Raw genomic sequence first — 21,043 nt, 5'->3', positions numbered from 1 at the left:
AGAGCAAGAGAGAGTGTGTGCGTGCATGTTAACAGGGGAGGGGCAGAGAGAGGAGAGAGGGAGAATCGCAAGCAGCCTCCATGCTGTCAGTGTAGAGCCAACGTGGGCTCAGTCTCATGAACCGTGAGATCATGACCTGAGCTGAAAGCAAGAATTGGACGCTTAACTGACGTAGCCACCCAGGTGCCCCAAGAGACTTTTGTCCCCTGCTAAACAATGTTTTTTAATGATATCTCTATTACCATGATGAGGCAAGCTGGATAAAATCAGAAGATAATGTTTAATGGGATGTTTCAGAGAATTGTCTTAGTTCTCATCTTCACTTTTGGGAAGAATCTGTATTGATTTCAGGATGACTTGTACAGAAAGATCACTTAACAAACCACTTGAACTTAGGCATTTCCTTCATTTTCTTTGCCTTTTAGACATGTTGTCAAAGCACATGATCTGAAATATTCAGATCATGTATAGTATGTACGCCCAAAAGCGAGAATTGAGAACATTATCTGTGTCCTGCCATTGGGTTTTTTTTTTTTAAAGCCTTTTTGAGGTACAATACACATCCCATAAAAGTCACCCATTTGACACGCACAGTTCACTGTCTCTGTGTACGCTCGTGCAACCATCACTGCCATCAAGTAGAATGCTTTCCTGACCCTGAAAGGGAACCCTTACCCGTTGCCCCCAGCCTCAGGCAACCACCAGTCTACTACTTGGCCTCTCACTGGAGTTGCCTCTTGCGAATATTTCATATAAATGGAGTCACACAACGTGTGGTCCCTTGGGACTAGCTAGCTTCACTTAATGTTTTCCGGGTTCATCTGTGTTGGTTACAGCTTATATCAGTGCTTCATTTCTTTTTATTGTCAAACAGTACTCCATTGTGGGCTAAGGCCCTTGTTCATTCATCAGTTGATGGACCACTTTTTGGTTGTGTCCACTTTTTGCCTGTTAATACTGCTGCTTATGAACATTCATGTAGTTCTTGTGTGGACACCTGTTTTTAATGTCTCTGCCATCAGATTTTATCCTCTGAGTTAATTGGGTTGATTTCACCATCTCCCCGCCGTTACTCATGCTGTCTTTTTAGCTTCTGTTCCTCTTGCCTAAACCTATGTTATTCAGACTTGTCTCACAGTCTCCTTTCCTATGAACTTTCTCTGACTGTTGTAACTCCCATTAGCCTTAACTCTCTTGACACTTGTCATCTAGCCTGCGCAGAACAATATAGTTCTTTATTTGACGTTGTTTTTATTTTTTTAATGACAGGTAATTTCGCCTTCCTAAGTATAAATTTAAGGGATAATAATATTTGATACGTGTGGTACTTATCCTTGTATAAATTGAAAATATTTTAACTTAACAGTTTTTCCGATAAAATTAAGTGCTTTATGCCGTATCAATAAATTCTTCTTGGAAACATTGGTATAACAAAGCTTTTATTCTAAATGTATGCTAAGAAATGAAATACAAAATTGAGGGGTGCCTGGCTGTCTCCAGTCTTATCAGAGTCTGCCTTTGGCTCAGGTCATGATCTCCACGTTCTTGAGACTGAGCCCTGCATCGGACTCTCTGCTGTCAGCAGAGCCTCTGTTGGATCCGTTTTGTCCCTCACGTTCTGCGTCACTCAGACTCGTGCTCTCTATCAAAAAATAAATGTTAAAAAAATGTGTGTATATCTATACACACACACACACACACACACACTTATATAAATAAAACTATTAATGAAAGCACTTAATCAAATAGAGGAGAAATGTTCAATCAAATGTTTGGTTTTTTTTTTCCCTCTCACTATGAAAAAGCTCTCTAAATTTGCCTTTCTTCCTTACACAGCCAGAACTGGGATTTACAGATTTATAACACTTTACCAACTGCAAAGATCTGGGGACAGCTTTTCTGATATGCTTTTACCACAAAGCCTTAATCTCTTCATCAGAGTACATGTTAAAGCAGCGTAACGTAAACAGTAGGGACGTGAAATGATTGAGGAACTTTAGTTTAGCAAGACTCGATTATTTCCATGTCAGTGGCTTTCCCTTGCCTCTGATGGTCATGTAAAGGATCTACTACTCAGTCAAGGAGGTGCTCTTTGTACCTTGGTCTGTGAGCATTGTCCACTGAGTGGTATAGAGAGGAAGTAAGTTAAAAGGATTATAAATGGAAAAAGTACTGTTCGCTAGTGGCATTGGCGAAAGTTGTGTGAAGTACTGAGGAGAGATTCTGGGCCTCATGCTCCCCATTTGCTGCCACTTGCGGTGGAATGAAGAATAACTTCAGTATAATTTGTATAGGGCAACACTTGTATTGGCAGGCCACCTGCCTAAACTATCACATTGTATTGGAACGCAAAATACAGCAACAGTAATCATGCTAAATGCAGACGCTTAGAGCTGACTATGTGCCACGTACCCTTCTAAGTTGTTCATCTCTTATTTCCTAATTTAATCTTCCCAACATCCCAGTGGGGTAGATACTATTATTATTTATTTTGAGATAACTTTTTTAAGGACCTTTATTTTGAGAGAGAGAGAGAGAGAGAGAGATTGTGGGGAAGGGCATGTAGGGAGAGAGAGAAAAGGGGACAGAGAGAGAGAGAGAGAGGGAGAGAGAATCCCAAGCAAGCTCCTTGCTGTCCATGCAGAGCTCGATGTGGGGCTCAATTACATGACCCTGAGATCATGTCCTGAGCTGACATCAAGAGCCAGACACTGAACCGACTGAGCCACTCAGGTGTCCCAGTAGGTGCTATTATTACCTTCATTTTACAGATGCAGAGACTGAGACATGGAAGTTTTAGGTAGTGTGCTCAAGGTCATACAGCTCATAACGAGCAGAACTGGGAATTCAGACCCAGGCATTCTGGCCCCTACTAGGATATTGCTTCTCAAATTCTTCCATGAAATATCTTGTTGTCACTGAAAACAGCATGTTCAGTTTTTTTTTTTCCTTATTTTTTTTTTATTTTTTTATTTTTTTTATTTTTTTTTATTTTTTTTTTATATGAAGTTTATTGACAAATTGGTTTCCATACAACACCCAGTGCTCATCCCAAAAGGTGCCCTCCTCAATACCCATCACCCACCCGCCCCTCCCTCCCACCCCCCATCAACCCTCAGTTTGTTCTCAGTTTTTAACAGTCTCTTATGCTTTGGCTCTCTCCCACTCTAACATCCTTTTTTTTTTTTTTTTTTTTTTTCCTTCCCCTCCCTCATGGGTTCCTGTTAAGTTTCTCAGGATCCACATAAGAGTGAAACCATATGGTATCTGTCTTTCTCTGTATGGCTTATTTCACTTAGCATCACACTCTCCAGTTCCATCCACGTTGCTACAAAAGGCCATATTTCATTCTTTCTCATTGCCACGTAGTATTCCATTGTGTATATAAACCACAATTTCTTTATCCATTCATCAGTTGATGGACATTTAGGCTCTTTCCATAATTTGGCTATTGTTGAGAGTGCTGCTATGAACATTGGGGTACAAGTGCCCCTATGCATCAGTACTCCTGTATCCCTTGGGTAAATTCCTAGCAGTGCTATTGCTGGGTCATAGGGTAGGTCTATTTTTAATTTTCTGAGGAACCTCCACACTGTTTTCCAGAGTGGCTGCACTAATTTGCATTCCCACCAACAGTGCAAGAGGCTTCCCGTTTCTCCACATCCACTCCAGCATCTATAGTCTCCTGATTTGTTCATTTTGGCCACTCTGACTGGCGTGAGGTGATATCTGAGTGTGGCTTTGATTTGTATTTCCCTGATAAGGAGCGACGTTGACCACCTTTTCATGTGCCTGTTGGCCATCCGGATGTCTTCTTGAGAGAAGTGTCTATTCATGTTTTCTGCCCATTTCTTCACTGGGTTATTTGTGTTTCGGGTGTGGAGTTTGGTGAGCTCTTCATAGATTTTGGATACTAGCCCTTTGTCCGATATGTCATTTGCAAATATCTTTTCCCATTCCGCTGGTTGCCTTTTCATGTTGTTGGTTGTTTCCTTTGCTGTGCAGAAGCTTTTTATCTTCATAAGGTCCCAGTAATTCATTTTTGCTTTTAATTCCCTTGCCTTTGGGGATGTGTCGAGTAAGAGATTGCTACGGCTGAGGTCAGAGAGGTCTTTTCCTGCTTTCTCCTCTAGGGTTTGGATGGTTTCCTGTCTCACATTCAGGTCCTTTATCCATTTTGAGTTTATTTTTGTGAATGGTGTGAGAAAGTGGTCTAGTTTCAACCTTCTGCATGTTGCTGTCCAGTTCTCCCAGCACCATTTGTTAAAGAGGCTGTCTTTTTTCCATTGGATGTTCTTTCCTGCTTTGTCAAAGATGAGTTGGCCATACGTTTGTGGGTCTAGTTCTGGGGTTTCTATTCTATTCCATTGGTCTATGTGTCTGTTTTTGTGCCAATACCATGCTGTCTTGATGATGACAGCTTTGTAGTAGAGGCTAAAGTCTGGGATTGTGATGCCTCCTGCTTTGGTCTTCTTCTTCAAAATGACTTTGGCTATTCGGGGCCTTTTGTGATTCCATATGAATTTTAGGGTTGCTTGTTCTAGTTTCGAGAAGAATGCTGGTGCGATTTTGATTGGGATTGCATTGAATGTGTAGATAGCTTTGGGTAGTATTGACATTTTGTCAATATTTACTCTTCCAATCCATGAGCAGGAATGTCTTTCCATTTCTTTATATCTTCTTCAATTACCTTCATAAGCGTTATATAGTTTTCAGCATACAGATCTTTTACATCTTTGGTTAGATTTATCCCTAGGTATTTTATGCCTCTTGGCACAATTGTGAATGGCATCAGTTTCTTTATTTGTCTTTCTGTTGCTTCATTGTTAGTGTATAAGAATGCAACTGGTTTCTGTACATTGATTTTGTATCCTGCAACTTTGCTAAATTCGTGTATCAGTTCTAGCAGACTTTTGTTGGAGTCTATCGGATTTTCCATGTATAGTATCATGTCATCTGCAAAAAGTGAAAGCTTGACTTCATCTTTGCCAATTTTGATGCCTTTGATTTCCTTTTGTTGTCCGATTGCCGATGCTAGAACTTCCAACACTATGTCAAACAACAGCGGGGAGAGTGGGCATCCCTGTCGTGTTCCTGATCTCAGGGAAAAAGCTCTCAGTTTTTCCCCGTTGAGGATGATGTTAGCTGTGGGCTTTTCATAAATGGCTTTTATGATCTTTAAGTATGTTCCTTCTCTCCCGACTTTCTCAAGGGTTTTTATTAAGAAACCGTGCTGAATTTTGTCAAAGGCCTTTTCTGCATCGATTGACAAGATCATATGGTCATGATGGATGTTTTGAAGAGCAGCACACCTCAACAAAGTAGGCTTAGAGGAACCATACCTCGACATAATAAAGGCCATATATGGAAAATGAACAGCTAATATGATCCTAAATGGGGAAAAACTGAGAGAAAAACTTCTTAGATCTTGCTTCTAGTTATCTGCTTCTTCTCATTAGCACTGTTGGTTGTTAATAAATTAATCTTAACATTTATTACATCCTACTTTAATGGAGACCAACTTCTCCTATACAAGTTTATGTGTCTTATCTCTTTTTTTTTCATCCACTGTTCCATTTATCATTTTTGTTTCTTTCTTAACGAACTCCCCAAAGGTTAGATTTCTTTTGTTCACAAATCTGTTAGGAAAAGCGTGGCCAGGACAGCTAGTGTCTGCCCCGCTCAGCTTCAGGTGGGGCAACTGAAAGGTTTGGGGCTGGATCCATTTGAAGACTTGTTCACTAACATCTGGTTGTTGATGCTGGCTGTTGCCTGGGACTTCAGTTCAGGAGGCAGCAGAAACACTTAAAGTGACACACCTAGACCCTCTTTGTGGCCTAGACTTCCTCACTAGATGGGGAGCTAGATTCCAAGTAAGCAGCCTGAGATACAGAGCAAGGCAGAATCTGTATCGCCTTTTGTCACCTAGGCTTGGAATACACACAGCATCATATTCACATATTCTGTTCATTAGGAGCAAGCCACTAAGGTTGTTCCATGGTCTTTTTTTTATGGAATTAATATTTGAAACCTATGGACACCTTTAAAAAGCAGTATAATTTACCCACTGGCCACAAATGTTTGTATTCCTCCCACCTGAAAAATACATTCACTCCCCTCCCCCTCCAATACCTCCTGCAAGTCTCAGTTATCATGGCATCAGGTTCAGGGCTTGAGTCCAAGATCTTACCATCTTAATCAGGTGCAGTGGGGATAAGCTGCCTGGGTTATGGTATCTAAAGTATAACCCCTTGAGTGCAAGTGTTCTCAATATGAGGACTTGAGAACGAAAGAGACAGTTATTTACCACTCACAAATGCAACATTCTACTCAACTGCTGAAGACTCTCCCATTCAGAAAAAGAAGATAGGAAGCACCCTAGTCCATAAGAGTTTTGAAATATAGCCTGATGCATGCTGTCAGTTCTTAAGATAGGATTTAGTCCTAACCACGGGAATACTTTCTCCATGTCTCTTCCCTTTCTTTACTCTTTGACTTCTTGGTTCCTTCCTTTTCATAAGGAATGACCTGTATTTGCAGCTGTTTTTTCATCCTGCTTCCTCCTTGTGGGACTTCTAAGACCCAAAGGCCTCTTTTCCTTTTGCACGATTTGGTCTCTCGTAGTCCAAGCTAGCAAATAGTATGTTTGCTACAATAAATTTCTTACCTTTTTTAGTTTTCTATAAATAGTACTGGATTTCATGCCGTGTTGTAGCAAAGCGACCCTCCCAAGTCCTTTTGAGATCAGCTTTTCGCTTCAGGTTTCCTGTGAAGCTCTTATGTGACAATGCCTTTAAAATTCGTCTACTCTTGGGGCTCCTGTCTGGCTCAGTTGGTAGAGCATGTGACACTTGATCTCTGGGTGCTGAGTTTAAGCCCCATGTTGGGTGTGGAACCTTCTTTTTTTTTTTTTAATTTTTTTTTCAACGTTTATTTATTTTTGGGACAGAGAGAGACAGAGCATGAACGGGGGAGGGGCAGAGAGAGAGGGAGACACAGAATCGGAAACAGGCTCCAGGCTCTGAGCCATCAGCCCAGAGCCTGACGCGGGGCTCAAACTCACGGACCGCGAGATCGTGACCTGGCTGAAGTCGGACGCTTAACCGACTGCACCACCCAGGCGCCCCTGGAACCTTCTTTAAAAAAAAAAAATCTTATAGTCTTAAGATCCCTAAAGAAATTGGAGGCATACCTTGAATCTTTCTGTTTTCCTGGTAGCACCCTGGATTTTCTCGTAACCCAAAAACCATTTCTTCACGTTGGCATTATTTGCCAGTTCCACATGTAGAGAGGCTGTAAATGAGAAACAGATACTTGAACCCAGTAAGTCCTGGTTCCTTTCAGTTGCATAGTCTTTCTTTAGTTTCTCTTTCCTATCCGCTTTACTTTCAGGTATTTTGTAACATGACTTCCCTTTCCTCCAGTGTCATTTTCTTCACTTGCTTAGAAACCCTTGCCGTCAGCCTCTTCACAGGCCATCAGGCTTCCACTAAGAGTCTTGTGGAGGCCCTGTTTGGGTCTCATTCTTATGCTTTTCTACATCTTTCCAGGTTCCACCTACCTCCCGGTTCAAAGGAAGTTTAGTTTTAGGTTTTTTTCAATAGCAGCACACCGGTTTTAGTATCAGTATCTGTGGTAGTAATTTACTGCTGCATAATAAGCCACCTCAAAGCCTAGTAGTTCAAAACAGCATTTATCTTGTTCACCAATCTTTAGTTTAGGCAAAGCAGGGTAGGGCAACTCATTTCTTCTTCATTTGGCATCAGCTGGCATAACTGGAAGCTGGAGACTAGAATCATCTAAAGGCTTGTTCGTGCACGTGTTTGGCTGTTGAGGCTGGCCTTTGGCTAGGACGTTGGCTAGTCTCAGCTGGAGTATCTACATGAAGACTCACTAGGTAGCCTGGGATTCCTCACAACGTGGTGGCTGGGTTCTAAGGGTGAGCTTCCCTAGACAAAGAAAGTCAGATGGAAGCTGTATCACATTTTCCAAGCTGGCCTTAAAAATCACAGCACTTCTGCATATTCTGTTCACTAGAAACCAGTTACTGAAGCTAGCATATATTTAAGGGGAGCGATGTTCACAGAAGTATCAACAAATTTATAAAACGACCACATCCACTCACCTTGTCTTACCAATCCTATGTAACGGATGGAAGACCTTTCCAACTCAGCATCACTGAAACTCCAGCCAGTTTTGTTGTTGTGGTTGTTGTTGTTGTTGTTTAGTATGATCTCTTATTTTCTAGAAAGTAACAAAGGATTACAAGATAACAGTATTGAAATAAGTTTTTATTTTGCCTCAAAAATATGTGGATTATCCAATTAAAGTTTTATACTGGGAGATGTGATTTCTTAACCTGGAGAATCATTTCTCCTGGGAATGCAGTTCAAATTAGCATTAAAACATTTGCAGCTCAGAAAAAGGCCGTGGCATTAGAATCATTACCTATAGATTCACGAATTAGAGTCTTATTTTCAGAGTCTTATCTTGGGACGTATTTTTGGACGCGGGCAAACATAAGTCAAAATGATATTGCTAAAACTTCTTTAAAAATGATGGAGTGTTAAGATGGGGGAAGGGCTAAGAGACTTTCTCCTAAGAGGGGACTTATTTATGAAAGAAAGATATGAAAGAATGATAGAAAAATAAAAGTATAGAATCAAGTGCAAATGTTGTGTAGTAAAGACAATGATAGCAAAGATCTATTTCAGTAACACCTGATGGCTTTAAGTTTGCTCTTGATGTTCTGAGTTGTTTAAGGTTCCACATTCTAAGACAGGTAACATTTTATTGCAAATGAGTTTATTTAAAATTTTGAGTGCCTGGCTGGCTCAGTTACTCTTGATCTTGAGATTGTGAGTTCAAGCCTCACACTGGGCTTAGAGATTACTTAAAATCTGAAAACAAATTTTGATCGTAGTTTTGAGTTAGACTCTTTCCACTCCACTTCCAAACTATAGTGTTTTATCCATGCAGGCTGATGTCCTTACAACAGAACTGGAAACTACATCTTCAAAATGTCTACACCTGGATGCAAAAAATCAAATTCTTCAACAAGAGTTATTATCAATGAAAGCTTTCGAAGAAGAACGTGAAAAACTAGAGAGCAATAACAAGAAGTTACAACGAGAAGTAGTAAAATTGAAACAATTTATGGAAATGAATATGGTAGAACGCAGTCAAGTGGAACAGTATAAACGGGAGATTGAAGAAAGAGCACGACTGGACATAGTACAAAAATTACACGAAGTCAACCTGTTTTTACAGGTTAATTGATTGATCTGTAATGTGCTTTCGTTCATTTCACTGCAAATTACATTTTGGATAGATGTATTGTACGGGTTTCCTCTACTTGCTTTATGGAAATTTGTAGATTTCTGGAGGCATTTGTTCCTCCCTTTAAAGATTTCAGTTTTCATCATTGTTCCTACTAAATCGAGCGGATAAGAAAAAATGATGATTTAAACAACTAGTCTCAGTATGAAGAGGAAAAGAAAACTTATGATTTAAAAATTGCACTCTACTTGGATTATTCTTAAGTTTATTGTTGACTTTTAAAATTTTGTCATTGATTCTATTATTTGAATTATCAGATTGCGTGAATACTAATACAAGAATGATTGAACTTTAATTTTATAAATCATATTTAATTCAGTTGACATTGATGATAAATATTTTACACTTGGGCTTTTTTTTTTCCTTTAAAATTGCTCTGTGAATCATTGACTCAGAACTAAAGGAAACAGGTATAATTAATTATTCAGATTATAGCTATTTTAAAACTATCCTGTCAATTTGCTTTAGGCACAAGCAGCAGCTCAAGAAAACTTGGACCAGTTAAGAGAAAATGCTCATGCTTCAACGAGAAGTCAAATGGAACTTAGAATTAAAGATCTGGAATCTCAGGTCTCTACAATGAAGACGTCTCAAGAAGATTCTACTAAAACAGAGTTGGAAAGCTACAGGCAACTCTACCTAGAAGAATTAAAAGTTAGAAAGTCCTTGAGAAATGAGCTGAACAGGTAAGCCAAAACAGAATCATAGACAAGAAATTTAGCTTATTCATTTGCCTCTAAAGCATAATTTCTGTGGAGCCAAGATCATGAGATGAGTAGGAAGTGAAAGCCAACTACATCGTGTAATTTTGGAAAATGATGTTTCTAAGTGAACTTACCTTTGAAATGTTAGTCCAGGACAGTTTGCATCCCTCCTCTTCTTTTTGGTTTTACAGGACCTCTTCTCCCACCCACCCCCGCACCCCCCACCCTGTATATTTTCCATTGATCGGATCTGCTAGTCTTCAAGTGCATTGTTTGAAGCTTTCTCATTTAGAAGCATATTATTATAAAATTGCTTGTCAGAAGTACCCTAAATAGAAATGCCGATGAGTTCATTTTTGGAAGATGACATCTTTAACCTAAAAGGTCAAGTACTACTACTACTCATCCTGGCAGCTTGGTACATTTATTCTCTTGATTGTGAACTTTGGTATTATTACTAGAGTGGGCCTTGAGACAAACTATCCTTTATGGTTTTTCTATTTTACATAATGGCATACATGTGAAATACAGAAAGACTCACACAGGGCTGAAGGGGAGTAGAGTTCCCAAAGTGGCTAAAAAGAGCACCGTGGTGGGAGGGAGGTATGTGGAAGACTGAAGACAGAAAGGGCAGATTCTGCCTCCAGTGCCTTGGTAACTGTTATAAGCTAATTGCCTCTGTAGCTGTTTTAATTCTTTCTGATCACACGTCTGCCATCTACTATCTCCCCTAGAGATGGTTGGTCTCAGTGATTCCTCGGTGTCAAATGCTCAGTTTCTTTGAGATAGTAAGTGAAATGTACAAGAGTGGTGAAAGCAAACGCTTGAAAATGTCTTTGAGGGATGGTTTATTTTTATATCTGTAAACAGGTTTACTAAATATAAGTGTGTATATATACTGGCATCCTGAAGGATGTTGTCAGTAGAGCCATTCCAGAAGACAGCAAGTATTATTCGTTAAGCCATGTACATCACTGATAGCCACTTCTCTCCCTTCCCTAATTTGAATGGTTAGTTAGGGATCCCCCTGGAAACATAAGTATTTCTTTAGAACAATTTTAAAAGTATAATTTTAACCCAGTGAAGAAATGGGCAGAAAACATGAATAGACACTTCTCTAAAGAAGACATCCAGATGGCCAATAGGCACATGAAAAGATGTTCAGCGTCGCTCCTTATCAGGGAAATACAAATCAAAACCACACTCAGGTATCACCTCACACCAGTCAGAGTGGCCAAAATGAACAAATCAGGAGACTATAGATGCTGGAGAGGATGTGGAGAAACGGGAACCCTCTTGCACTGTTGGTGGGAATGCAAATTGGTGCAGCCGCTCTGGAAAGCAGTGTGGAGGTTCCTCAGAAAATTAAAAACAGACCTACCCTATGACCCAGCAATAGCACTGCTAGGAATTTATCCAAGGGATACAGGAGTACTGATGCATAGGGGCACTTGTACCCCAATGTTCATAGCAGCACTCTCAACAATAGCCAAATTATGGAAAGAGCCTAAATGTCCATCAACTGATGAATGGATAAAGAAATTGTGGTATATATACACAATGGAATACTATGTGGCAATGAGAAAAAATGAAATATGGCCTTTTGTAGCAACGTGGATGGAACTGGAGAGTGTAATGCTAAGTGAAATAAGCCATACAGAGAAAGACAGATACCATATGGTTTCACTCTTATGTGGATCCTGAGAAACTTAACGGGAACCCATGGGGGAGGGGAAGGAAAAAAAAAAAAGAGGTTAGAGTGGGAGAGAGCCAAAGCATAAGAGACTGTTAAAAACTGAGAACAAACTGAGGGTTGATGGGGGGTGGGAGGGAGGGGAGGGTGGGTGATGGGTATTGAGGAGGGCACCTTTTGGGATGAGCACTGGGTGTTGTATGGAAACCAATTTGTCAATAAATTTCATATATATTAAAAAACAAAACAAAACAAAACAAAAGTATAATTTTAGATAGTAGGTGTGCTCTATCACATGTTCAGTGTTAAAACACTGTTCAATGGCAAATGCTATTTACTATTATGGAAACTTAAAAAGATGTAAGTCATTTAGGAATGATTTAGGGAAAAAGAAAATGTATTTGTGTTTTTTAATCTTCACAGGACTAATGAGAGACTGTCAGAGAGCAATACAAAACTTCTTGAGGAGAGACAGCAGCATCAAACTTCACTCAGGACTCTCACTATGAGCCTAGGCCTGGAAACACCTTATTGTGGACATTTTGAAAATAATTCAGTGCTCAATGGAAACCTTACTCCAGGAAGAAACTTAGTGATTCCTACCTTAAACCCACGGCCGTCATATGCCTACTGGGAGACTTCCTTGTGGAAGGTTAGTTATATTATCTGTTTTACTCTGGGTTTCAGATATCTGATATAATTGTTGCTTTTAATTTGGTGAAATTCTGAGTTGTTTAACTAACTAATACATACGAAGTAAAAGTCATAATTATATGTGCTAAGAAAGAACTGAGGTAAATTTTATATATATATAAATTTTACACACACACACACATATATATATATATATATATATATATATATATATATATATATTAGTCCCTTGATCTCCCATTTCCAAGAGATACTTATTTTTATTTTATTTTAGCGAGAGAATGAGTGAGTGCATGCAGGGGAGGGGCAAAAGGAGAGGGAGAAAGAGAATCCCAAGCAGGTGTCATGCTCAGCACTGAGCCGAATGTGGGGCTCAGTCTCAAAACCATGAGATCATGACCTGAATCAAAATCAAGATTTGGACACTGAAAACAACTGAGCCACCCAGGTGCGCCACAAGAGACACCTAGTATTAACTGTATTCAATAAATATAACTAAACTGATCCATGTTAAATTTCTTGAAAACCTTTCATTTAAATTTGATTTTAGAAAGTAAATGTTATTGCCTGTTGACCACAGGTACACTTAGATGCTTGGACTTATTTTCGGTTGGCAGTGGTTCATAAACATTTGAAGGTTTTGCTATCATCCAGTTTTTGCACCACTGTATGTCAGTGAATGATCGTCCTCCAAACACTTAACGACATATGAATGTTTACTATTTAAAAGAATCCAAGGGGGTGCCTGGGTGGCTCAGTCATTTCAGCGTCTAACTCTTAATCTCAGCTCAGGTTTTGATCTCAGGGTCATGAGTTCAAGTCCTGCATTGGGCTCTACACTAAGCATGGAGGCTACTTTAAACAAAAAAAAAGAACCCATGGTAAGTCCTTTTTTTATGAATTAAATCAACTTGTAACACTAAAAAGGTTAATTTCTCTTTTAAGTTAAATTTTTGCTATTTTCTTACATGAGAATACATCTTTAATTGCTCTCTTACTTATGGCACTCTTTTTTCTTTTTCCTTTTTTTTTTGACTCATAGCACCTCTGTTTCAATTTTTATAAAATATCTTGCTGAGCGATTGTAGAGCATTTTATAAATAGCTAAATCAAGCAAATATTTGAATTTTTAAAATGAAGCTTTTATTTCTTCAAATGAGTTCTTTGCCCATTTCTCTTTTCTTTTTCTGGAACCCCTTGAATGCAAGTATTATTACACTGGATGTTGTCCCACAGGTCCCTTAACCTAGTCTCATTTTTAAAGTTCTTTTTTCTTTTTTGTTTTTCAGCTTGGATGATTTCTACTACCCTGTCTTGCAAATTGTTGATCTGTTCTTCTGCATCTTCTTATCTGCTGTTGATTCCCCCAGTGTATTTGTCATTTGTTATTGTATCCTTCAGCTCTGATTGGTTCTTTTTTATATTTTCTATCTCTTTGTAGATGTTATCACTGGATCCATTCATTCTCCTCCCAAGTTCACTTAGCATCTTTATGACCTTTACCTTGAACTCTTTATGAGGTACATCACTTATCTCTGTTTTTTTTTTCTTAGTTTTTTTTTCTTAGTTTTGTTAGTTTTCTTTTTCCTTAGGTTTTGTCATGTTCTTTCATTTGGAAGGTATTCCTCTGTGTCCTCAGTTTGTCTGACTTTCTATGTTTGTTTCTAAAATGGTTTCTTTCAACTTTTTCTCTCTTTTGAGTGGGCGTTGCTTTTGAACAATGTACATTAGTTATGAAGTCAAGGAAGAAGAGAATGTTTCTGTAAGTGTTGTCTAGTCATTTTTCTTGGTGGAGCTGTGACAGGTGACACTGGGTAGGCGACAAGTAACACTGCTCTTCTCTTTCTAAATTCAGAACACAGGAGACAGGGAGACGGAGAGAAACTTAGTAGCTTTATTACTAATACACACTAACAAATTGGAGGATATGATTTAGGTTATGTTAGCCACACGGGGCTTCCTCCCAAATTGGGCACTTCCCCACACAGTTGTCAATTGAGGAAACAAATGCTTGACACCCACCCCGGGGGGCAGGGTGCTTACCACAGAGCTGAGAGCAGACCCAAATTCATGTTACTGTGGGCAGGCACATCTTTTCAAAGAGGAGACTCAGAAACACATAAGCACTGCTTAGCTCCTTCTCCCAAATTCACCCGTTAGGTAAGTCTCCCTTCCTGTCGGGAGGGAGAGAGAGAGAAGTCCAAATGTGAGAAGTGAAGGTTCACCTATTATTTCTGACTGGATTTCAATTATAAATAAAGTGAATTGTGTCTTTTGTACATACCAACTAATGATGAGAGGTTAGACAGAAGCATGCTAGATGGGAAAGAGAAATCTGTTGGGTTTTAAATTTTGCTATAAATAACCACACCATGGGTTCACTCATTTGTTGATTGATTTTGATAAACCAAATTTCTTTGGAAGAAATAAATCATTCTTTCAGGAAGAATTTCCTCAGTTTCAGCTTGCTTGCTTCACCTGAAGATTTTCTCTCTCAAGTTCTCTGTCCTGTCGTTTAAAAAAGTTGTGCTTAAAAATTGACTGCTACTAAAAGGAGTTAACATAATTTCTGTTCCTTTATTTTTATTCATGACTTTAAAATTTGTAATTTAGTTAGAGAGCAACTATTGTGTGCCTCATACCTAAACATTATTGAGCCACATGACAGAGTTTTATGTATTCATTTCCTCTGAGTTATACTTAAAATACACATATTTTTCCTGACTATGAGGAAGTAACTGGCATAGAACTCTAGGCTTGGTAAGACCAGAAGTGTATTCCTGGTCTGCATCTAGTTGGTTTCATGACCTCAGGCAAAGAACACTCTCTCTGAGCCCTTTTTGTCTATTACGCAAAATTCGGGATTTTGACTAAATTAGTGATTTTAATACCTTCAAAATAATTTTTTTTCTAAGAATAGAACGTAATTTTTTTGCATTAAACTGTATTGTGTAAAACAGAGAGAAGTAGAGCTGTCTAACTAAAGGAGAGATGGAGGCTATGGCTGTGACTTCCTTGTCCCTCAATCCTGCAGTGTCCCCAACTGAACCTTAGATTTCTGTGGGCCATATTTGAATGCTAACAGTATTGAGAAAATCCTTCTAATTAAAAATTCTCTAAAAGTGTTCTTTGAATTAAAATTTGCTGATATATAGTTTTTCTGTGTATAATTTTCTCACCCTCTTATATTTCTGATAAATGGAAAGGTGTACATAAAGGTACACATGTGTCCTCATTCATGGACTTGAAAGCTATTTTCACCATCGAAACACAGTTTTTACCTAGAAATAAACATAAAGGTCACAGAGGTAAATATTTAGGAACAGAGCTTTTGGGGAAAAGATGCAACATTACCTTGGTAGTTCCTTAAGTCATGTCATGTAAAAAACGTGGTTTATATTTTATATCGAATTTATTAATGGTAATATAAAATTGTTTGAATAAAGCCTTCCCCCATCATCTGGTATTGCGTTATTAATTTTATAAGTCTGGTATAGTAATGCTGTCCCATTCATTTTATAAGGCCTGAATATAATGCTATTGTCAAAAAAGTGTTATGGTTCCTCAAAAACTTAAAAATAGATATTCATTAATTCCACTACTGCGTATTTACCCAAAGAAAATGAAAACACTAATTTGAAAAGTTGTGTGCACCCCTATATTTATTGAAACATTGTTTGCAATAACCAAAATATGGAAGCAACCTAAGCGTCCATCGATAGATGAATGGATAAAGAAGATGTGTAATATGTATACAATGAAATATACCTCAGCTATCAAAAAGAATGAGATCTTGCCATTTGTGACAACATTGATAGACCTAGAGGGTATTATGCTAGGTGAAATAAATCGGAGAAAGACAAATAAATACCATCTGATTTCACTTACATGTGGAATATAAAAAAACCAAACAAGTCAACAAACAGAATCATAACTACAGAGGACACATTGGTGGTTGGTAGAGGGGAGGTGGGTAGAGAGTAAGGACAAAATAGGTGAAGAGGAGGAAGAGGTACAAATTCCAGTTATAAAATAGGTAAGTCACAGGAATGAAGAATACAGCATATGAAGTATCGTCAATAATATTGTATTAATGTTGTATGGTGACAGAGGGTAACTACACGTACGGTAGTGAGCATAGCATAGTGTCTACAATTGTTCAATCTGAATTTGTATACTGAAATGAGTGTAACATTGTCTGTCAACTATACTTCAATTAAAAAAAGGTATTAGGGAAAACAGTCTCTGAAAATATTGGGAAACATGTCAGCCAAAACATTTGTCCTCACACCTACATTTGTAAAGACATTGGAATCCTTATCACCAGTGTTGATTATGTTCAGTACGCTATTTTGGGGCCCGTTTGGGGCATTCAGGGAGAGGCTACCTTGTATAAGAAAGATCTAAATAAGAACATTCTAGACAGGAACAGTTGTAATATACAGTTGACCCTTGACCAACATGGTTTCGAACTGTGAGGGCCTACTTTACTTACACATGGATTATTTTTGGATACTCTATAGTACTGTAAGTGTATTTCCTCTTCCTTCTGTTTTTCTCAATGTCATTTTTTTGCCCTGGCTTATTCTACTGTACAAACATGTACGCATCGACTGTTTATGTTACCAGTAAGGCTTCCGGTCAACAGTAGGCGATTAGTAATTAAGTTTTGGGGGGATGAAACAATTATATGCAGGTTTTTGACTGCACCGCAACCCCTGTGTTATTCAAGGGTCACCTGTAGTTGGAAATATTCGTACACATTTCATAAGTTAGTAGATAACCATAACTTTAATAAGTGTTTCCAAACTTGGTCCTAATTTGGAGAAAGGAAACAAAGTTACAATTGAAAATTGTATATTGTTTTCCTTATCTCTAATTGAGAAAGTTATAAATCAGAAGCTAAGTTTGAAAACTGTTGCAACCCTCTATTTTTCCTTTCTTCAAAGAGATTTTCTGAAATCTTTGTGTGCATATGAAAAGAAATAAGTGTTTTAGTCATAATACAGATAGCAAAATATTATCACTCAATTTTTTGCCAGTAGAATTTTCCACATGACAGTATGACAGTCCCACTTTCTTCATTTTATATGTATTTAAGAGTCAGTCCTGAAAAATTAGTAGCAAAAGCATTCCTTCAAATTTTGTTTTTCTAAAAGTGAAAGAATGGAAAGCCCATTTTAAGGAACAATTCATTCAGGTAAAAAACTGATTAAACTTTCATAAATGGCAGGTTTTCTAATCATTTCCAAGTAATAATTCAGTATACAATATGATTCTTGTTTAAACTGTTATGTACCAGTAAGATCAAACATCACCTTTCAGAGATTATACACATTTAATAGATCAATATTAATTGTGCTTTTTATCAGATTCACTTAAATAGCATTATACATATATATATATATATATACACATATATATATAATATACACATATTATATATACGTATACATACACACACACACACATATACACACATATATACGTGTGTCTATGTATGTATCTGTTCTCCATTACCTAAAACTAACATAAAATAGGTAGGAATTTATTTTATTCATGTGATTGTCTTTCTATGTAAGCAATCCCTAACTTTGGTTTAATCTCTACAAGTTTTGTTTCAAGACCACATGTCGTAAGCTATATATAATTCCTACAATGTCTTTTGTTTACCTTACACATTCTAAATAATATTTGACTTCTCTCAGATGCAGCGGGAGTTGGACAAAGGAGTAACCAGAGCACTAGAAGAAGGTATGTTTCCAAAAATGTATGAAGTTAGATATCATTGATTTCTGAAATAAACTATAAATAGTAAATGGCATCCCTTTCCATTGTTTGGATAATGGATACTGCATTCACATTTTTTTTGTACATATCTAATAAAAAATGTAAAAGCATGAGCATAATGAAGAACACACTTCTTCCTCATTTAGTCCTCATGTTCCATAGCTCTTTTAAAATCTCCCAAAAGTCTAGGGGCACCCAGGTAGCTCAGTCGGTTGGGCGACTGATTTCAGCTCAGGTGGGTTCAGACCCTACAGAGGGCTCTGTGCTGAAAGCTCGGAGCCTGGAGCCTGCTTCAGATTCTGGGTCTCCCTCTCTCTGTGCCCCTGCCTGCTCGTGGTTTGTCTCTCTCTCAAAAATAAATAAACGCTAAAGAAGTTTTTTCAATCTCCCTAAGTCTATATATCTGTTATTATTTCTGGCGATAATCTTCCTTCACTGGTGCCATCCCTATGGAACTGTCAACCTGCACAAGTCTCAGAAAAGGTGTGCTTTATCAAATTGTTGTTTCCGCTAGTGATAGAAGACCCAAAAAGCCAAAGTCGTCTTAGTAATGCTTGGTTAAGTAAGTAGAGGTCATATAGCTGTCACTTGACAGGTAACAGGTTTCAATCTTCACTCATTGACTTTGTCATTGCTTTTGCCCTTGGGTAAAACTTCAAATTCCTTAGCATGGAATGAAAACATCCAAATCAGTTTGCTTCTTGCCAGATTATTCAGCCTTGTCTCACTATTTGCCCTACTCTCCTGCTTTGCTCTAGCACCTTGTCAAACTAAACTACTCATAATTGCACAAGTGTTCTTCCTCACATCTAGCTCTTTCTATGTGCTTCTTCACTCTACCGAGCATACTATTTTCTTGTCCTTCAGGTGTCAGCTTACATATCACCTTCACCAAAAAGCAGACAATATTGATGCAAAACTGGGATGTCCTTTCTGTATGTTCCAGTAGTGTTGTGTTTTATACCTGTCACTTACATCTGTATATCAAGGAAGGTCCTGTTCAGAAATGTTTGGAAATGCCTGTTTGATTTTTCAGTTTATAGTTTATGATTGTTCAGGGTGGACTGTGTCCTCATCTTGTAATTTCACCTTGTAATGAAAAAAACAGAAACTCTGATATTTATCCACAATAGCAATTCATTCAGTGTGCAACCCTGAGCAAAATATATTTAATACTAATCTTGGGTTTCAAATTGCAGTTGTACATAGTTATTTTTCAATTTTCTTGACACCTTTTCATAAAGGCCCCAACTTTCTTTTTTTCTTTTTCTTTTCTTATCTTTTCTTTTTTTTTAATTTTTTTAACGTTTATTTATTTTTGAGACAGAGAGAGACAGAGCATGAACGGGGGAGGGTCAGAGAGAGGGAGACACAGAATCTGAAACAGGCTCCAGGTTCTGAGCTGTCAACACAGAGCCTGACGCGGGGCTCGAACTCACGGACCGCGAGATCATGACCTGAGCCGAAGTCGGCCGCTTAACCGACTGAGCCACCCAGACGCCCCATCTTTCTTTCTTTTTTTTTTTTTTTAAGGACTTGTAGTGAAAAGTATTTTGGAGACAGAAGATAATTCTTTCTTTTCCTTTTCAGCTGCTACCGAATTTGAACGAAGATCCTGTAGAACTCCTTTAGTATCTACTGATGATTCAATTCTAAATCAAGATCCAGTATGGAAAGCATCACGAGAATATGTACAGATTTTGAACAAAAATTATCTGATTTGAAAAATAAATAGAAAAAATTTACTGGGTGCTTACAAAACATTTTCATTGTTTCCCAACTGAACACACTATATGGAAAAATCTTGATTAAAGGATAATGTTTTTGTGTCATATGTGTGTAATGAAAATCTGTATAATATTTTAAACTATGTTTCTTGGCATCTCATTAACTTTTAAGCACATTTTGTACGTGGAAACCAGCACTAGAGGGTTTGACATACATCAGACTGTTCCACTCCCTGCTGTTTGAACAGCACCCAAACAACCAAGTTGTCATTAATACTTCAGTAGTGTCTATGGATGGCTTTTTTGTATTTTCCAATTTTTATCACTATATGTGGGCCTAAAGATTTAGACGTTAGTTTGATGTATTCCTGCTATGGCTATTGCCAATGTTTGTACCTATTAGAATTTTTTATAGAGCCATAAAACCTATTTATAACTTTAATTGTAAACAGTGATTCATAGCTCTTTCCACATGGAGAAATGAGATTTGCCTAAGGCTTTTCACCTTTTCTATTTATTTAGTTAGTTATTTTTGATTTGCTTTTTGGAAACAAAGTTAGAGAAAAGAAAAAATAGAGAAACAAACAAAAAAAAAGAACTCCCCCCCCACCCTTGCCCCAGAGCCATTTGCAAGTAAATTACTAATGGGATGCCTGATTCCTGTAGCATTTAAATCCTACAAGTCAGTACATTCCACATAACTACCATACAACCTTCACAATCAGAACATTAACTCTAATACACTTGTCGCTTGAACAATGGGGTTAAGGGCTCAGAGCCCTGGCCCCCACAGTCAAAAAGCCATGAACTTTTGACCCCCAAAGACTTAACCACTGCTACTACCAATGATCTTTTGTATATGATATGTATCGTACTATATTCTTAAAATAAAGTAAGCTATAGAAAAAAATACCGTGAAGAAAATTATAAAAGAAAATACATTTCCAGTACTGAAAAAAAATCTGTGTGTAGTCAGTGCACCCATTAAAACTCTTTTGTTCAAGGTTCAGTATAATTCTATCATTTATTCCTCATAATTCTTTAAAGTTTGCTCACTTATCTGTAGTATACGTAATACCAAGGAAGGTCCTGTTCAGAGCCATGTATTGAATTCAGTTGTGTGTCTTAGTCTCTTT

The 21,043-nt window shown here is 37.9% G+C and overlaps 1 protein-coding gene and 2 long non-coding RNA genes across 3 annotated transcripts in view; 1 reads left to right on the top strand and 2 right to left on the bottom strand.

The window, feature by feature from the left end:
• Positions 1-20,129, top strand: part of LOC124500926 (ankyrin repeat domain-containing protein 26-like) — a 105,145-nt gene extending 85,016 nt beyond the window's left edge. The window contains exons 19-23 of the mRNA XM_047064790.1: positions 8,980-9,270; positions 9,808-10,025; positions 12,160-12,388; positions 18,099-18,144; positions 19,771-20,129. Coding sequence (XP_046920746.1) covers positions 8,980-9,270; positions 9,808-10,025; positions 12,160-12,388; positions 18,099-18,144; positions 19,771-19,904 — 918 coding nt within the window. The 3' untranslated portion in view covers positions 19,905-20,129. The remainder of the gene's footprint in view (positions 1-8,979; positions 9,271-9,807; positions 10,026-12,159; positions 12,389-18,098; positions 18,145-19,770) is intronic.
• LOC124500921 (uncharacterized) lies at positions 1,419-8,164 on the bottom strand. The gene is made up of 3 exons (XR_006959659.1): positions 8,126-8,164; positions 7,193-7,293; positions 1,419-1,642 (listed from the first exon to the last, which is right to left on the bottom strand). It is a non-coding gene; the product is annotated as an uncharacterized LOC124500921 (long non-coding RNA).
• On the bottom strand, positions 14,021-15,850 carry LOC124500924 (uncharacterized). The gene is made up of 3 exons (XR_006959661.1): positions 15,570-15,850; positions 14,434-14,898; positions 14,021-14,235 (listed from the first exon to the last, which is right to left on the bottom strand). It is a non-coding gene; the product is annotated as an uncharacterized LOC124500924 (long non-coding RNA).
• Positions 20,130-21,043: the final 914 nt, after the last annotated feature.

The sequence above is a fragment of the Lynx rufus genome, unplaced genomic scaffold, assembly GCF_022079265.1.
Source record: "Lynx rufus isolate CCGP_SWC_20201006 ecotype Redwood Valley unplaced genomic scaffold, mLynRuf1.p SCAF_62, whole genome shotgun sequence".
NCBI lineage: Eukaryota > Metazoa > Chordata > Mammalia > Carnivora > Felidae > Lynx > Lynx rufus.
Note: the sequence above shows the minus strand (reverse complement) of the source record. Positions and strands in the feature narration are given on the sequence as shown.